Source organism: Berghia stephanieae, chromosome 8 (genome assembly GCF_034508935.2).
Source record: "Berghia stephanieae isolate SIO BIC M18660-M18661 chromosome 8, UCSD_Bste_1.3, whole genome shotgun sequence".
Classification (NCBI taxonomy): domain Eukaryota; kingdom Metazoa; phylum Mollusca; class Gastropoda; order Nudibranchia; family Aeolidiidae; genus Berghia; species Berghia stephanieae.
In genome coordinates, this window is record NC_088367.1 from 1,881,864 (window position 1) to 1,902,385 (window position 20,522).

General features: G+C 37.7%; 1 protein-coding gene across 1 annotated transcript in view; it reads right to left on the minus strand.

Moving 5' to 3' along the window:
- Positions 1-11,797, minus strand: part of LOC144978008 (uncharacterized) — a 20,805-nt gene extending 9,008 nt beyond the window's left edge. The window contains exons 1-2 of the mRNA XM_078923432.1: positions 11,745-11,797; positions 3,807-4,027 (exon numbers count right to left, since the gene is read on the minus strand). Coding sequence (XP_078779558.1) covers positions 3,807-3,864 — 58 coding nt within the window. The 5' untranslated portion in view covers positions 3,865-4,027; positions 11,745-11,797. The remainder of the gene's footprint in view (positions 1-3,806; positions 4,028-11,744) is intronic.
- Positions 11,798-20,522: the final 8,725 nt, after the last annotated feature.

Below are 20,522 nucleotides of genomic sequence, written 5' to 3' on the forward strand. Positions count from 1 at the left end.
GAAAGAAATTAGAGAGGTCCATATTTTGACCAATAGATGGAACGAAATTGACATCACTAAGCTCTTTATCATTGTTTTTAGACAACCATTTTAATGATTAGTTCTCTTTAAATTCTATCAATAAGACTATAAACATTTATGTTGGTTTTGTGTGTTTATATGTTAAATCGGGCTGGCGGATGTTGTGAGTTTTTTTAGCTACAAGCATAGCATTAATAACGAGAGTTCTCATTCTTAACCCCAGAGCGGGACTCCGAGTGTCTCCTTTGTAAATTCCTAGCCTGGCACTGACCGAAAAATTACCTCAAAATACAAGTCGACAAGTCGTGAGTTGTAATCAATAGTTCAAGCAATGAGATCACGACTTGTCTCCTTGAGTCCTGCTAACGACAATCACTAAGCGATGCACAACCCATTAACTCACTCAACCCTAACACCGACTATATCCGTAGTTTGCCCGGGTTACTTTTACCCCATGCCTATTTATTACATTTTTTATGAGACAAATTATAGACGTAGTATCAATGTTTTTAGTTTTTTGCATGTTAATTAATGATAGTTAAATAAAACTATCTATGTAAATGCTCATTTTTAACACACTTTTTCCAATTTTGACAAGTAGCAAATATATCTAGGATTGGGTGAGTTAAATGAGGTCAAAAGACAAGTCTTATAAGTCAACTATGCTCCGAGTGGACCGCCTGTTTGTCTTGGGACAATACGTTCCCGATTTCGGTGATGAATCTCTGAACTATACTCAATTGGATTTAGTAGTCTGATGTCACGTCACCCGGAAAGGGCGGCCATCTTGGTTCTAAACAAAGAAAATCATTACTTTTTATTCTTCATGCTGGCTAGAACTTTTCATATGCCTTGTAATCAGAATGTGTAAAAGTCAAAGCATGATCAAATTTATGTTTTTTTTCACTCTGGATACGCTTTTGTGCTCGTCGGAAAAATATTTATATGGGCGTCTGGTGGTAATTGTAACGTCTCTATTTGGGCATGTTTTGTCCGATACCGCATTTTCCAATGTAGCAGGTTTTGTATCTGAACCTGGTCCTCATTGGGGCTTCCTTGTTTGCTGTATTGTTGTTGGAGCGATATGTGCTGCTTTCAGGCGATCTACAGTTACCTTCTCTTTTTATTTTCATGTGGAGGGTTTGTGAGTACTGCCTGCATTTCTTCTGCAGTGTTTACATCTAGAGTGCTAACAACATAGTCGTATTTTCTTTGGTCTTCTGTGATACCGCGAGTGTTAAATTGTGCTTCAATTCTTGCAAACCAAACGTCTGGTGACTTGGCCCAGAATTCTGGCAGTTTTAGTGAGACTGCCCCAACCGTGCTTTGACTTTGTTGGGAGGATTGGAGGACAAGGAGTTGTTGCAAAAGGTCAGAAAGTTCGTTTCTTTGTTCCGCCATGTTCAGCGTCGGGGTCACCAGTATAGGATCTCGAAAAAACTTAATAACAAAATGATTAAATACAAACGAAAGTAATTTAATGAAACTTGCATGACAATAAAAGAGAAAAGTTTGATCAGAAGTCTCAGCTTGTTGTTGTTATCAGTTCATGATTTGCGAGAGAGAGAGGAAGACTCCGCTCGCTTCGTCCAAAGCTCCATTCGTCTTTTCGCTCCCTACACTATAATATTGAGGGGATTAGATGATAACGTTATTAAAGTATTAAAATACTAAAACGTGATCCCACCCCCCGCCCCCGCCTCCGGTCTCAATTCGGGATGAATCGATCGTAAAAATAGAATTCAGAACAAAAACGATAAGAAATATGAACTTTGTGTCTTTATTCAATGTCACAAATTGTATATTTATTCTCCACCATAAGGTATAGAATAAATTAACCCCAAGTTTGATATTGGTGGCTATAAAGTCAATTGATGGTTCGCCAGTTACTAAGTATTAACCAATCAGAATAAATTCCCACCATTTACCCCGTTTCGTCCCCTTGACTATTTATTTCCTGTATGACAAGGCCTGAGATACTGCATAAGTACATGCCAAACACACAAATAAGTCAGGCCCATATAATGAGTATTTCTCACAATATTTTGGCACACTGATTCTAAATGAATTGCATCGCAAAGCCTGACTACACGATGCATTTTTTTCAATCATCTGTGTTAAAATTGTGAGTGATGCTCAGGATCTGTGGGCTGTTTACTAAGGGTGGCTCTGGGTCTTCGGTTCAAGGTCATTGGTTGATTTCAGGGTCAAAATATACTTTACTTTAAAATTTCAGGTCAAAAATAAAATAACGTAAATGTTTATTCGACTAGTTTTAATACAATATACGATAACTGACGTAATTTTCAAAAGTGTATGCACCGTATATGTTGATTGAAGAACTGAAGGCCCATACTATAAGATAATATTTAAAAAGGCATCCATGTCAATAGTTTGACAGACATAGCAACAAGACGTCACAGAGGAACCATCAATTTCCAACACATAGTTCATCCGGACATAACATAATACCGCTTTGAGACCTCTGAAGTCTCGATTTTCACGATCGGCGGATCAAAACTCTGAAGTCTGCACATACGATTTACGCACCATTAAAAAAAAAATTGATGTCATCAGAGGTCTAATCCGTCCAAAGATAAAACACTTTGCCTCGCTCTTTCTTGGACTAAGTGGAGGCAGTTGGCCATCACACGAGAGAACACGGATGGACATTTACGGAGCCATAAAGCAAACTGCACTCTAGTACACTAACGGAAGCACACATACACAAACGAATGGTCCTTATGGCGAACACAATAGGGACCAAAACAAGCCATAAATGCTTTCCTTCGTTACACGCACGTACACGAATGGAAACGTATTTTGGTGTGAACGTATCTACGGTAAGTCTCCAAATCGTGTTTTGAATCAGTTTTCTAATTGTTACAATAAAAAACCTACGCAATAGACCGGACAATCAAGGATCGCCATCTTGTATGGTCGCTATTATTCTTCCAATTCTGAAGCGTCAGAAACTAGGATTAAAACTTTCGAAAATGTTGGCTTTAGTCCCGGGGTTGTATCTTCAATCTTCAATGGCTTGTATTTGCAAAAGACCCCACGGGCTCATCACTGCAAATGTCCAGTAACAGACCAATCAAAACAGGGAACAGTTACAGATTATTTTGACGAGCTAGTCTTTGGATAAGACAAAATCAACATATCCAACCACACGTCTCTTGTGTGATTTAGTGCCTAGGGTTAGTCAGGGATAATATAGTAAAAGTGTTTGTTTAAAAGGTACGCCTAACGTTTACTTGAACTGTATGAAAGGGAAGTTTGATTCCAAATGGTTTATATGGGGAGTAAATAATGCAATGGGAAGTGCATTGAGTAAAGGCAAATTAATACATCCTGCTACTAACATAATTATGCCATCTAATGATTCAATATTACGGAACCTATACATTATTAGTACTCCGAAGGGTTTCTTTTATACACACCAAGGATTTAGGAACCCAAAGAGTAGAGAGTTTTCTTTCCTATTATCTACTTAAACGAGAAAATTTCTATAATGCATATATTCAATGCCGCATATAACCTATAAATGAATAAATGAATATTAAATATATAAAAGAATAGATAGAATGCGCTTGGCCAAGGAGTTCACAACATTGCCATCCGGAAGTAGAACGGACCAACACACAAACTCTGTGTAACCATGAACTTTTATAGTCTGGTTAATACAGTTTAGTGAGAACAACTCACAAACGCGGATGGCAAAAACAAAAACAAAGGCCTGAGTGACGTCATCTGCATACTATCTATAGAGTAAATTCTCTCACCTTGGCCATGAAGAGCTGTAAAAACCAGCAGGATTCCAAACGCTAAAGGCAACTGCATCTTGGTAGCTTCTTTTCTTTCTTGTCTTCGATAAAAGGATCTCTAGAAACAGGAGAGTAGACGAAATCTTTCTGCCTGGGGATCGTTTGTATCAATAGAGACAAGTCCCTTCTACTTATACCATTCAGTCATGGCGATATGATGACTCAAGTTGTATCCAACTCTTGAAAAAACAAGCATTAACAATTTTTGGTTAGAAAACGGGTCCTTCAAATATCACTCGATTATTTTAAGCTCTCTTTTATTAACCGCTCAAACTTTGCGAAGTCCCAGGTTTGAGTGTATTGCCAAATGAGGGTCATTCTAATTGACCACTATTTTGTAGGAGACTTTTTAGGGCCAAAATTTTTAATACGTGTTTTGTTCATAGTAGGCAAAGATGTATTGTCGAACCATCAGATGAAACATGAAATGTCAGATTTAATGTATCTAGTTGGCATTTCAACATTTCAAATTGTACATCATTGCATATAATGTAATGTTCACCTTTGAATGCAATGTAACATTTAAGTTAAGTACCACAATTAGAACATTCGTTATTATAAGCAGTAAAATTACCCTCACTATCTAAACCTGCACCCCCGCCCCACAAGCAACGCCAATAACAGAACCCCCAAGACCACCATTACAAGCACCAAATTTACTCTCATCATCATCATCATCATCATCATCATCATCATCATCATCATCATCATCATCATCATCATCATCATCATCATCATCATCATTATCATCATCTTATTCTTCATTATCACCATCAACACAATTGTCATTATCAACATGAAGAACAAGAATAACAACAACAACAACATCCACAACAATATCATCATCATCATCATCATCATCATCATCATCATCATCATCATCATCATCATCATCATCATCATCGGCATTGTCGTCGTCGTCACCATTTACACAAATTGCACCGCAAATTTAATTTTCACTTGTTGAAAGATACAACTAATTGAAAAGGCCCTTAATACTTTTATTGACGTCTTTTCTGCTCTGCCAAGCAAAGAAAAACATAATTAAAAAACCCACAAAAAATAAGTGATAAATAAGTAAATAAATAACAATATTGATATCATGTTTCCAGACCGGTACTAAATACTTTTCTTTGAGCACGTTCTTTTCAATAGGGTTCCACAGTCTGACGTCACGTCCGCCTAGCAACGAATCGGCTGGCTCTAAACAAAAAATCCGTGCTTGGTCCGGGAAAGGAATAATTGGAAAATCGCTCCAAAAAAAAAAAAACAATTTTTATCTTAAATATGGTCCAGTGTTTTGTACCAGATTGTCTGCACCAGTCAGAGAGTCACTCCTGCAAGTTTTACAGATTTCCAAATGAGAGGCAGACAAAAAATTGAAGAAAAAGTGTTAGTCAGGTAAGCACGCACTCCTCGTCGAACATTTGATAGTTCGTAGTCCAGATCTAGGTCTAGTTCTAGCTTACGTAGACCTATATTTTATGATTAAAGTGTACAATTGCACGAAATTATAAATAAAAATACATTCCAAACTAGGTTTTTATTGAAGTTGAAGCAAAAATGATATCTCAATCTACACGTTTTGATGTGAAGGCTGAACTGATAGATAAACTGAATGAGAGTTCAGTTCTACTGATAAGTGATAAGTTTTTTAAAAGGAGAAAAATAGAAGAAAGAGAAGAAAATATTTGTTAAAATCTTACTTTAAACTCGATACCTTTATGGCAAAATGAAAATAAATAAATAAAATAACGGAACCTCTCCCCCCTCCCCCCCCCCCCCCCCTCACGCAGATATTTCTCTCTCTCTCTCTCTCTCTCTCTCTCTCTCTCACACACACACACACACACAAACACACATACTTTCCTCTTTTTTGGAAAGTTTCTCTGATTCTCTGCCATGCCTCCCCTCCCCGACAGCCGAGGTGGCAACTCAGTGTGAACAAAGCAAGATGGCGACAGGGACCTCTCTCCTTTACCTGTGCCCGATTGTTGACACTCCAAAGTTTCCATCACCGCACTGTCCAGTACAGTACTGACTGAAATAAAGAGCAAACGCCAGTCTTGCCACACTCAACCCCAAGATCAACTTTAACTGTGTAAATTTAAGAATTCATATTTTTATATACCGAGTCAAAATCATCAAAAGAAGTAATGAGGAAGTGCGACATTTTGCTGAATGTGTGATTTCATAAAAGACAGGCGAGAGACCCACCAGTAACCTAGACTCTTGCATACCTTTGATTTATCATGCATTGAGCTGGTGTCAAACAAGATAGTCTAAAACAAAGTAGCCTACTTATCAAATAATATACCCAATATGCCCAACAGAATTATTGGGTTTTTTAAAAATCTTTTCTTTTCAGGAGAAAGGACAAAAGATCCAATATCATCATCAAGAGTGTGTTCTTGTCACTTCAGAGATGGTGACAAAGCCAACCTCCCTGAATTGTTTGACAGAAATAAAAATAAATTGTTTCCATCAGAGCCAGAAAGAAAGAAAAGAAAAGTGACACAAGGAATTCCCACCCATCTCAATTGGCACCAACATCAAGAAGTCCACCACCACCACCACCACCACCACCACCACCACCACCATCATCATCATCATCATCATCATCATCCTCATCATCATCATCATCATCATCATCAGCTCAACTCTCTTCATCATCATCATCAGCTCAACTCTCTTCATCATCATCACAAAGTCCCACCTTTAAAAAAAAACCAGATTCCTCATCATCATCATTTTCCTCCTCATCACCATCCTCATTATCTTCTCCCTCATCATCATCTCAACTCTCGTCACCATCATCACAGGATTCCATCTTTTAAAAAAAAAACAGATTGTAGAACAAGTGAGGATATTTTAAATAGAACAATAAATTTTATTCAAGAACAAGAAATTACAGACAAAAATAAGGAAATAGCTAGCTTTAAAAAACCCAACTAAGTTAGATTCAACGCACTTACACTGTTTCAAGCCTTACAGAAAAAGTTCTTCGAATGGAGACAGGTGTATATTCTTTTAAAATATTTAATATTATTGTTCAATATGTTGAGTGCTTTAGAGGTAACATTATTTATTATAGTGGGTGGGAAGTTCAGGAAGAGACAGTTGCATTAAAAGACCAAATTTTCATTATTACACTTATGAAACTTAGACAGAACTACGCTAACCTTCATATTTCACAATTGTTTAGCGTTAGTGAAAGTACTATAACAAATATTATACAAACTTTTATTCATGTTTTACATAAGCCATACGCTTCTCTTTGAAAATGTTATGAAGGTTACATGCCCTTCTAGACATAAAAATAAACTATCAGCTCCATCATCATTTTTAAGATTTCCAAATTGCAGAATGATCATTGATTGTACAGATGACCAAATTGCTATTCCTAAAGAAATGGATAAACAACGGTTAATTTATTCTTCTTATAGGTCCATGAATTCTGTTAAAGCTCTTGCTGGTCTGAGTCCAAATGGTGTGATAAATTTTATTTCTAAACTGTATCCAGGGTCTGTCTCGGATAATGTCATTGTACAAAATTGTGGATTACTAAAACTTTTAATTTTAAGCCCTGGAGATTTAATTTTAGCAGATAAAGGTAATAAAGGTAAAACCCCATCCTGATTCAAGATATTTTACCTCAAGGAGTAACTGTAAATATCCCTCCCTTTTTACATAATAAATTTACTGAAAATGAGATTTTATTAACAAAAGAAATTGCTTCATGTTCAGAGGGCTAATGAAAGACTAAAAATGTTAACATCCTCTCATATATTCCAACCATGTTAAGAGAAACATCTGATATTATTTTTCAATTAGTTGCAGCACTTGTCAATCTCCAGTCTCCTCTTATTAAGGAGACTGCATTTTGTTAGCTTTGCCATTTATTTTGTACAACATACATATTTTGTTCATCATCATCAAATCACCATTCAAAATAATGGTTTTGTAGGTCACCCATACATGATTTTACATGATAAACATGACAAATTATGGCATTGCTGTATCAATGTATGTTCAATGTCATTAACATTGTTAAATAAAATATGACAAATTAGTTTTGGACTGAATCAACCCAAGGCATCATTAAGATAGATCTGTGGAAGTAAAAGAATAAAAGATTCAAATTTAGAGCTGCGACCATGCTCAATAGGCAAAAAACAAACAAACTAATAAAACGTCTGTTATGGTCGTGTGGTATGACACTCGCTTTCAAATCAGAAGGTCCTGGGTTTGGGTCTCGCTCGGCGCATAGTTGAGTCCTTGGAGAAGGCTCTTTACTCACAATCTCTCACCGTACTCAGGTGTCAAATGAATACCTGGCCGTTAACAGCGTTGTCTCTGTCCGAAAAAATTGTAATATCGCCTAACAGGCATCATGTCCCGTCTTACATGTTAAATGATGCTGTTGGCCAGGGACCCCTTGTAAAGCACTTTGAGCACATTTAGTGGATATTACGCTACATAAAAGCTCAATTTAAAAAAAATAAGTGGTTCTTTCATTCATCTTGCTTTGTTGAAACGTCCATTTTATCTGTTTTCGTATATTAAATTGAAGTTCACATTCAATTTCACAATGTTATTGATTTCTTCGAGTTTCAAGCAGCAACATTTACATTACACCTTAACCCAATAGGAAGTTTAGTTTACCGTGACTAACACTGGTCTAAATAAATCCTTTATTCATCCCATAGAGGAAATTTATCTCTAGGGTCTATTCCCAGGGAAGACTGGAATAACCGCGGTGCAGCGCCGCAAATTGAGCTAGGGCGAGGTGACTTGCTCAAGGCCACACAGCGCAGCGGCGGGTGAACGAACTCGGTACCTTTTCGTACCGCTGATCCACGCTGCCCCTATGCCTACCACATGAAGTATGATAAAATGTCTAGCGTGATTGGTGATTGTGATGCTCATATATGAGCATTATAATAAAGGTTACAATACGATACTAAATAGTATGTAGTATCTAGACTATAGTCAATAGCAACGAAAATTAGCGAAGCAAGACCTCAAAGACTCAATGACTCTCTCTCTCTCTGACAGTAATGATAAACGATGCTAACCGCGCCGGGTTGCCAGAATTCTTTTTGCACAGAATGCCATACTAGTGATTGAAAACTTCCAAATTCTAGGCATAAATTTTTACGGTTCATGATCATTGAAGGTTCAAATAAATAAATCTTTCTTTTCTTATCACGTTGCCATGATTATTTTACCTTGTCTTCACAGTCTAGGGAACAGTAGGAGCTATTTCGTAACATTATTTAATAGTTAAAATTAAGCCAAACCCAATTCGTACATAATAAACACCTTTTAACAATTTAAATTTTGCATTAAAAAATGCCAAACTGGAAACTCTTAAACAAAATGTGTAGTTAATATATTAATAAGGATGAGAAATAAAATGTAAGGAACAATGCCATATGAAAACAGAGAATAACAATATCACTGTGTCAGAGGGCCAAACACAAGATTCAACTGATGCGACACCTATCGTCTGGCTGAGAGATAGATAGATAGATAGATAGATAGATAGATAGATAGAGAGAGAGAGAGAGAGAGAGAGAGAGAGAGAGAGAGAGAGAGAGAGAGAGAGAGAGAGAGAGAGTCTGAGGGCAGTCGCATAAGCGAATGAACAGTTCAGTCACGGGTAGCTCAATCACTAGTGCAGTGCTCGCCTACGTCCTTCTCCTTCTCTCTCTCTCTCCTCTCTCTCTCTCTCTCTCTCTCTCTCTCTCTCTTCTTCTTCTTCTTCTTCTCTCTCATTCGCTCTCTCTCTCTTCCTCCACCGGCTCTCTCTCTCTCCCTCCTTCAGTCCTCTCTCTCTCTCTCCTTCAGTCCCCCCCCTCTCTCTTCCTTCACCCTCTCTCTCTCTCTTCACCCCCTCTCTCTTTCTCCTTCAGCCCTCTCTCTCTCTCTGTCTCTCTCTCTCTCTTTCTCTCCTTCAGTCCCCTTTCTCTCTCTCTCTCTCTCTCTCTCTCTCTCTCTATCCCCCCTCTCTCTCTATCATGTATTGATGCCCTTTTATGCTCTTAATTGTTGATACCTTGGTTGAAATGTTTTTTTTTAAAAGCGCTTTGAGGTTTCGACGAAAGGCACTATATAAATATGCTTATTATTATTATTATTATTATCATTCTCTCACACATCCAGATGGAGGATGCCATATCAGTATAGTTGATCTAACACTCTCTGACACCGTGATATTTCGATTCTCTCGTTTAACCCCACAAAAACCTCTAAATCCCGTTATATGTCGTCATTATTGTATCTCTAACAGGCAGGCCATAATTGCGTGAATTGCTGCAATCGACACAGTTCAGAATGACATTGTAATACACCGTGATCAACGTGCCACTTATTTTCAGGTCTGGTAACCCAATTCATTATGGGCTCATTGTTGTAATGTAAATCTCAAGAAAGGAGTTAAAATATTGTCCCAGACCATCGTAATATTACATGTAATCGCTGACCGTGATGATTGTTGCAATCAACGCCATTTAAATTTCACATTTAGAATTTTTTTAAAAATTGAGCTTTATATAGAGCAATATCCACTAAATGTGCTCAAAGCGCTTTACAAGGGGTCCCTGATCAACAGCAACATTTAACATGTAGGACGGGACATGACGCCTGTTACGCGATATTACAATTTTTCGAACAAAGACAACTTTGTTAACGGTCCGGTACTCATTTTACACCCGATCGAGTACGGTGAGAGAATGTGAGTAAAGAGCCTTTTCCAAGGACTCAACTATGCGCCGAGCGCGAGGCTCGAACCCATGACCTTCCGATCCGAAAGCGAGTGTCATACCACTAGACCACATAGCCGCACAGATTGATTTAGATTGATTTTGAATTTCGTAGGATTTTACCTTTGATGTTCCCATCATGGAACGCGTTCTAAAATTAAATATTTTTAAAAACCTATTTTTTCCTCCACTGACGATGAAAATTGCTTCTTTCTTTAAAAAATAACACAACTTAAGTCATTTTCTACATTCATTTGTTAGGTAATTCAAAATCGTAAGATAGAAATAGTGAAAGACGTAACCAGGATAAAGCGATTTCAAACCAATATAAATTGTCTGTGAAAGTAAAAACAATAGGGTTATCCATGGAAGATCATGTTAAAAAAATATACCAATGTTGTAACTATCACATTAGAAACATTGGAAGAATCAGACATTATATTGAGGAAGATATTACAAAGATGCTTGTTAATTCGTTTATTACTAGCAGATTAGATTATTGCAATGCCCGTTTCATTGGTTGTCAAAGTAGATTAATTCATCAACTACAAAAAATTCAAAATAAAGCGGCTAGACTTATAAAATTAACGAAAAAAGAGATCATATAACACCAGTTCTCCAAGAATTGCACTGGCTTCCTGTGAAGTATAGGATAGAATTTAAGATATTGTGCTCTGTTTTTAGATGTCTGGATGGATTGGCACCTGGATATTTGCAGGAACTGATTAAAAATATGAACCCACTCGAAATTTAAGTTCATCTCAGTCCCAACTTCTAAAAGTTACCACTTTAAAATCCACTTTCGTTGAAAAAGCCTTTTCATTCATAGCTCCACACCTATGGAACGCATTTAGTCCTCGGACAAAGTCCTGTGAAAATTTATTATCTTTCAGGAAATGTCTGAAGACTGAGTTGTTCCGTGAGGCTTATTTTTCATGAAATATATTTTGCTTAGATTTTGTTTTTGTATGCATGCTTATTATGTATCATGTAGTGTCGTGATTTTCAATTTTGTTGTTTTTAAACATTTTTATTTTTATTATGTAAAGCGCCGCAGAGCACGATTTACGTGGATGTTTAGGCGCTATATAAATTCATTATTTACTATTTACTACTAATAGCAACACACATTTTCTTGCTTATGTAGAATCCTTGTAAGAATACAAACGAGAAAACGTATCGGATTGGAAAGAAAATAGATAAAGTGAGAAATAACAGTTTAAAAAATTATTTTTTGTGTTGCTATATCGTTATGTTGTGTAGAATCTGCCTACAGATTATTTCGTTTTAGATCTGGATGGGACATGACAATTTTCGAAAGTCATCTCTTCCAATCAAAATTGACATTCCCACATAATTAATAGCCTAAAATGAAGTCATATAATTAGAGGAGAGAGAGAGAGAGAGAGAGAGATAGAGAGAGCGAGAGAGAGAGAGAGAGAGGGAGAGAGAGATAGATAGATAGATAGATAGATATTGAGAGAGAAAGAGAAAGAGAAAGAGAAAGAGAAAGAGAGAGAGAGAGAGAGAGAGAGAGAGAGAGAGAGAGAGAGAGAGATAGATAGAGAGAGAAAGAGAGAGAGAAAGAGAGAAAGAGAGAGAGAGAGAAAGAGAGAGAGAGGAGAGAGAGAGAGAGAGAGAGAGAGAGAGAGAAATCTGAATGCTACAAATTATCAAACATTCACTAATACAAACAATAGTCATATTTTTGCAGTAAAAACATGAGCTTTTATATAGCGCAATACCCACTACACGTGCCCCTTGCGACAAGGAGTCCCTCACAAAAAGCATCACTTATTTGTTTTTGAAATATTTTTTTTAATTGGCATTGAGTCCGAAATTTTTTATGTTCCGTATTTAGTTGATTAAAAAAAAAATTTGTTATTTCATACTTTATAAAATCAAATTTAGTTTAAAGTTAAAACGACTAAAATTGAGAGATTCAATTTTATTTACTTTTTGTTACAGTCTATGAAACGGAATAGAAAAGTTGGTAAGATCTGGGATGATCGAAGGAAAGAGAACCAGAGGAAGACAAAGAATGACTTATTTAAATAACATAAAAATGACCAAATGTGACTTTAAATAAAAGCAACGCAGATTTCATGCGCACCGCAGAGGATCGTGATTCATCTGAATGGCAACGTGCTCCGTATGTATGATGATGAAAATGATATTACATTCCAACTCCTCAGTGACAGATTTAAACTTAATTCAATCTTTTAACCCGTTCACTGCCAACTCTGGAAAAACCTCCTATTTTATAATATAGCCTGAAAAACAGTCTTTCAAATATCGATCGATTTAAATGACCCTCATCTTCCAAGAAGCACTCAGATTTCCTGAGACTTCGACCCTCATCTTCCCAGAAGCACTCAGATTTCCTGAGACTTCGCGAAGTCATTTATATCGATCTTTATTTCTAGGACGATATTTCTGACCAACTTTTTAAATAAAAGCTTTCCCAGACTCCGGTAGTTAACGGGTTAAATTTTAAACTAGAAATGCACTTTTAGAAGTGTCAGATATAATACCAGGCTGACAACGTAGTTAAAAACAAACTAACCAAAAAAGTATAATTACCGAGATTGCAACACACAAATTTACAGTTGAATTGGAGCGTGAAAAGATCGGGACTGCTGGATTATCTCATCAGTTCATTGGAGCTTTTTGGGGCCAATAAGAGTTCTACAGATGGTTGTAGGATTCGATGATGGTGATATTCATTCGGTAATCTTTTATCAGGTCATTGGAGCTTTTTGGGGCCAATGAGAGTTCTACAGATGGTTGTAGGATTCGATGATGGTGATATTCATTCGGTAATCTTTTATCAGGTCATTGGAGCTTTTTGGGGCCAATGAGAGTTCTACAGATGGTTGTAGGATTCGATGATGGTGATATTCATTCGGTAATCTTTTATCAGGTCATTGGAGCTTTTTGGGGCCAATAAGAGTTCTACAGATGGTTGTAGGATTCCATGATGGTGATATTCATTCGGTAATCTTTTATCAGGTCATTGGAGCTTTTTGGGGCCAATGAGAGTTCTACAGATGGTTGTAGGATTCGATGATGGTGATATTCATTCGGTAATCTTTTATCAGGTCATTGGAGCTTTTTGGGGCCTATGAGAGTTATACAGAGGGTTGTAGGATTCGATGATGGTGATATTCATTCGGTAATCTTTTATCAGGTCATTGGAGCTTTTTGGGGCCAATGAGAGTTCTACAGATGGTTGTAGGATTCGATGATGGTGATATTCATTCGGTAATCTTTTATCAGGTCATTGGAGCTTTTTGGGGCCAATGAGAGTTCTACAGATGGTTGTAGGATTCGATGATGGTGATATTCATTCGGTAATCTTTTATCAGGTCATTGGAGCTTTTTGGGGCCAATGAGAGTTCTACAGATGGTTGTAGGATTCGATGATGGTGATATTCATTCGGTAATCTTTTATCAGGTCATTGGAGCTTCTTGGGGCCTATGAGAGTTCTACAGAGGGTTGTAGGATTCAATGATGGTGATATTCATTTGGTAATCTTTTATCAGGTCATTGGAGCTTCTTGGGGCCTATGAGAGTTCTACAGATGGTTGTAGGAGTCGATGATGGTGATATTCATTCGGCAATCTTTTATAAAATGGGTTTGGCTCAATTTTCCATTACACTGACCCAGTTACTCCCAATTTGACATTTTCCACATTGTCTTAATGCGGAATTTAAATAGCAGAAAAATGAATGAAAATGAGAGTAATATTATCATCATTATCATCATCATTCTTCTTCTTCTTCTTCTTCTTCTTCTTCTTCTTCTTCTTCTTCTTCTTCTTCTTCTTCTTCTTATCATTATTATTATTATTATTATCATCATCATCATCATCATCATCATCATCATCATCATCATCATCATCATCATCATCATCATCATCATCATCATTATTTTTATTATCAATATTATTATTATTATTATTATTATTATTATTATTATTATTATTATTATTATTATTATTATTATTATTATTATCATTATTATTATCATTAGAATCATCATCATTATTATCTGTTGTGTGTTCAGCGCTGACAGCAGCATTTCACAAGGCACTCTTATTTTTATGAGATACATGCGATTCCTTTTGCGTCTGTGATATATACAATATTTTTCACTGTAAATTCTTTATTGGCCTTTTAAAATATCCATGAAATCTTAGGACTTTTTAACAGATAGTATTTACAATATTTATGATTTTGTGCCAAAACTTATCCAAATATTTTGGAATTTTACTTTTATGCGAAGTTTGGATTGTTTATGATATAAAAAACGATTTAATGTGTACATTTGTATTGAACAAGAAGTAGATAATACGTACTAATTCCAGTTCATGAAGACCAATTTATGTGTATTTATATTGATTAGAATGAAAAATGATAACTCAATACACACGACATCAAATGATGGAATAAAAGAACACATCACTACTAGATATCTATTGACGGGACATTACTGGACGTTATTCGCGATTTTAAGATATTATGATGTACGCGGGTGGTTGGATGGGAGCATCACCCTTGAATCATATACCTATGATGTTCGCATGGGTGTACGATCCGATAGTGATGTCGTTTCTTCTTCTCTTTACTAGCCTATCCTGCTTCTTTGGTTTGTGATTGTATTTTTGACAGGGGATATTTTTTTTTCTGTAAATCTTCTGCCTGTTTGTTCTTGGTTATTTATAATTTAGCTTATGATATCTTTAGGTTATGATTTTGATTTACATTTGTACTATTTTTGTTAGATTGCTTGTTTTTTTGTTTCAGCGGTCTCTCATATAACCTCAATTGTGTTGGAAGAAACCTAAAGCAACAAACAAACAAAATATTATTATGTAAGCCAAGATTTTAAAAACAACAATACGCGGAACAAAGGGGGCGTTGACAAATCACACAGTGTGACATGGCCTCGTATCATAACAAAATGAAAACGACACATCATAAGCTGTCAACGGACACCGCACAAATAGAGGGAGGAGAGGAAAACGATGTAATAAGAAACACACTTCACTGACCTATAGATAGCATGAGCTTGGCTAAAGAGCTCACAATACTGCCATCTGAAAGTAAAACGGACCAACACACAAAACTTTGTGTAACCATGATCGTTTATAGTCTGTTTAATACAGTTTAGTGAGAATTACTCATAAACGCGGATGGCAAAAAACAATAACAAAGACCCGAGTGACGTCAACTTTCGAACTACCTATAATCAAAGCTAAAAAGACTGAAATAAATGACCACATAGATGAAGAACATAACAAAGTAATACAAAATGATCAATGGATTGATATAATATCACCACCACAGCGACCGCCGTCGCTATCAACAACACAGCGACCTTCAACACCATCATCACTTTTGCAGCTACGACAGCAGCAGTTTGTTTCCAGTCAATGGATAATGGGAAATAATTATAATGATTTGTAGGAAACACACAAAAAAAATTGTATTTCTGTTAGAGTTTTATGGCGCTTCTACTAAAGTCGCGTCATATAATCATCAAAAATGAAATTTAAAAATCTTGGGGAGTGAATCCAGGACAATGGTAGGTGGACACAAGTGGGAAATAAACCTGGGACTATGGAAGGTGGACACCAGCGGAGAAAAAACTGGGACTATGGGGGTGGATACCAGTAGGGAGTGAACCCGGGACTATGGGATTTTGACACAATTTAGCTCAAACCCGGGACTATGGGAGGTTGACACGAATGGAGAGTGATACTGAGACTACCCTAGGTTGACACCATTGGGAAGTGAACCTGGGACTGTGGTAGGTGGACACCAGTAGGTATTGTACCCCGGTCTAGGACAGGTGGGTACCAGTGAGGAGTGAACCAGAAACCATTGGAGGCGGGTACCAGTGGGGAATGAACCGGAACACCGACCAATTGGTGGACACTGGTGGGGAGCGAACCCGATACTATAATAGAAACCAATAGGGTATAAACCCGGGAAAATGAGATATGACCACCAGTGAAAAATAATCCATAGACTACCATGTGGGCACTAATGGGGAGTGAGCGTCCTTAGACTATCTCAGATGGGCACCAGTGGGGAGTGTGAGCGTCCTTAGACTATCTCAGATGGGCACCAGTGGGGAGTGAGCGTCCTTTGACTATCTCAGATGGGCACCAGTGGGGAGTGAGCGTCCTTAGACTATCTCAGAATGTAACCAGTGGGGAGTGTGAGCGTCCTTAGACTATCTCAGATGGGCACCGGTGGGCAGTGAGCGTCCTTAGACTATCTCAGATGGGCACCAGTGGGGAGTGTGAGCGTCCTTAGACTATCTCAGATGGGCACCAGTGGGGAGTGAGCGTCCTTTGACTATCTCAGATGGGCACCAGTGGGGAGTGAGCGTCCTTAGACTATCTCAGATGGGGGCCAGCGGGGAGTGAGCGTCGTTAGACTATCTCAGATGGGCACCTGTGGGGAGTCAGCGTCCTTAGACTATCTCAGATGGGAACATGTGGGGAGTGAGCGCAAGAATATGAAATTGGATGGCAAAAATTACAGTATGTAGATATATTGCCCCAGGTTCACTCCTCACTGGTGTCCACTGTCCACCCCAGTTAGTCTCGGGTTCTCTCTCCTCTGGGTGCCCTCTTCCTAAACCTATGGGTTCACTCCCCAGTAATGTCCACATCTCACAGTCCGAAGTTTACTCTCCCACTTGTGTCCACGTCTCCTAGGCCCGGGTTCAATCCCTACTGGTACCCTATTCCCATAGTCCCATGTTCACTCCCCCCCCCCACTGATATCAACCTCCCATAGTACCGGGTTCACTCCCCAATTGTGTCCACCTCCCATACTCCCGGGTTCACTCCCTACGGGTATCCACTTCCCTTAGTCCCAGGTTTACTCCTCATTGGTGTCCACCTTCCATAGCCCTAGGTTTACTCCTCACTGGTGTCCACCTCCCATAGTCTCTGGTTCACTCCCCACTGGTGCCATTCTCCCACATTATCTGGTTCACTCTCGATTGGTGCCAAACTCCCATAGTCTCTGGTTCAATCCCCACTGGTGCCCACTTCCCATAGTCTCTGGTTCAATCCCCACTGGTGCCCACTTCCCACAATCTCTGACTCCTCACTTAAGTAGAGTTCGGTAGATTTCGGTGGATTTCGGTATTCAGCAGTACCGCATGTTTCCTCAAGTACACGGTTTCTTGGAATACACGGCTTGTCCGAATACACGGTTTCTTGGAATAAACGGTTTACCCGAATACACGGTTTCTTGGAATAAACGGTTTTCCCGAAACACGGTTTATTGGAATACACGGTTTTCCCGAATACACGACATTGTCATCCGGAAATATATTGGTCCAACACAAAACTATGTGTAACCTTTACCGCTTATAGATAGAACGAAGTTGACGTCACTCAGGTCTTTGTTATAGTTGGGGTTTTATTCTTTGCCATCCACATTTACACGTAATGCTCACTAAACTGTATGAACCAGACTATAAACGGTAACAACGCGACTAACAATATATTAATAACGTATTGAACAATTTAAAACATCACCCTTCGAATAATTAAGAACGACAATCCAACGGTCGTTTTTAAATGTGGGCAGTAGATTTAATCATCATTCCGACGGAGTTTTACACAGTGTTAGATTAGAATATCAAGGGAAGGAACTCATATTGGAGTAATATAGGAGTTCAATAAAACTGAGTTGTTTCTCTTATATATTGTAATCGAGCAAGAACCAGTGCTGGGGATTGTGTGTCATGTCTCGGAGTTCTCAATGCAGAACACGTAGGCTTGATACTGACCAAAAAATGACGTCACAAAAGTAGACAATGAACACCAAACGAAAGTAAAAAGCGAGTTGTTAGAAGTACTCAAGGAAACAAATGATTCTATTGGTTGAGATACTGACCAAAAAATGACGTCACAAAAGTAGACAATGAACACCAAACGAAAGTAAAAAGCGAGTTGATAGAAGTACTCAAGGAAACAAATGATTCTATTGATTGAGATATTGATCAGAAAATGACGTCACAAAAGTAGCCAATGAACACCAAACGAAAGTAAAAAGAGAGTTGTTAGAAGTACTCAAGGAAACAAATTATGCTATTGGTTGAGATATTGATTACAACTCCCAATTAATTAACTTTTTCCCGTGATCTCCGTCTTCTTTGATGACGATGTCTTTGGCGTTCGTATCAGGATTTTAGTTGTAGTTACGAGGGTATCGGCAATACACGTCCTGCCAGATCCACCGTCATTATTTTGATTGTCATTTATAGATAGTTCAAAGATGACGTCACTCAGGTCTTTGTTATTGTTTTTTGCCATCCGCGTTTATGAGTAATGTTCACTGAACTGTATTAAACTAACTATAAACAGTTTTGTTTGTTGGTCCGTTATACTTCCGGATGGCAATGTTATGAGCTTCTTAGCCAAGCGCATACTATCTATACTTTTAGTTTATCGAGAATTGGAATCAATAGTCTGATGTCACGTCACCCAGCAACGGCGCCTTTGTGGTTCTAAACAAAGAAAATCGGTACTTTTTATTCTTCATACTGGCTAGAAGTTGTCATATGTCTTGTGATCAGAATGTGCAAAAGATAAAACATGATCCGATTTATAATGTCTTTTCCCTCTGTATACGCTTTTATGCTCGTCGGAGAAATATTTCATAAGGGCATCCGCCATTGGTCCGATAGTTTAGAGCCAGTTTCTAAGTTACCATGCGTCATTACGAAGGAAGTGACGTTATGACTGTTGAAGACTATTCGTTTATTATTGAGAGTCTGTAAACAATTATACAAGGAGTCGGTCAACGAAACTAAAAAAAAAAAAAACATGAAAAGAAGGAAATTAGAATTGTCTTTGGTATAGCTTCTTTTTTTTAAATTTTAAATATTTGTTTTGGTTGTTTTTAAACAAAAATTGTTTTGTGTGTTTTGTTATGATTTAACTTGATTTTTTTTGTGTTGTTTGGTTTCGTGTGGATTTTAGGCTTATTTTATTTGTTTGGTTGGCTATATTTCTCTTTTTTTTTGGGGGGGGGGGGTGGGGGGCTTTTTTCTTTATTATTTTATTTTGTTTGTCTTTGTGTGTGTGTGTGTATGTGTGTGTGTGTGTTCACTTTTTTCAGTATTATTTTTTAAAAATTCTTTGTTTCTTTGAGTTTTAGGGACGTCCTTCTTTGTTTTTTCAAAAATGTTTTCGTTTTTTTTGGTTGATAGCTTGTTTTTTTGTTTGTTTTATAAAAAAATAATTTTGATTTGGGTTTTTTTCGTTTTATGGAAACCGTACTCGAGGAAATCGTGTTCATAGAAACCATGTTCTAGGAAACCGTACTCGAGGAAATCGTGTTCATAGAAACCATGTTCTAGGAAACCGTACTCGAGGAAATCGTGTTCGCTGAAACCATGTTCTAGGAAACCGTACTCGAGGAAATCGTGAACGCTGAAACCATGTTCTAGGAAACCGTACTCGAGGAAATCGTGTTCATAGAAACCATGTTCTAGGAAACCGTACTCGAGGAAATCGTGTTCGCTGAAACCATGTTCTAGGAAACCGTACTCGAGGAAATCGTGAACGCTGAAACCATGTTCTAGGAAACCGTACTCGAGGAAATCGTGTTCGCTGAAACCATGTTCTAGGAAACCGTACTCGAGGAAATCGTGTTCACAGAAACCATGTTCTAGGAAACCGTACTCGAGGAAATCGTGTTCACAGAAACCATGTTCTAGGAAACCGTACTCGAGGAAATCGTGTTCACAGAAACCATGTTCTAGGAAACATTACTCGAGTATAGATCGTTTTGTTCAGCGTGACCCATGAGTATGTTTACAACGTTCATTAGCAAGGCAGCTTGTTTACATCTATTAGGAAATAATAA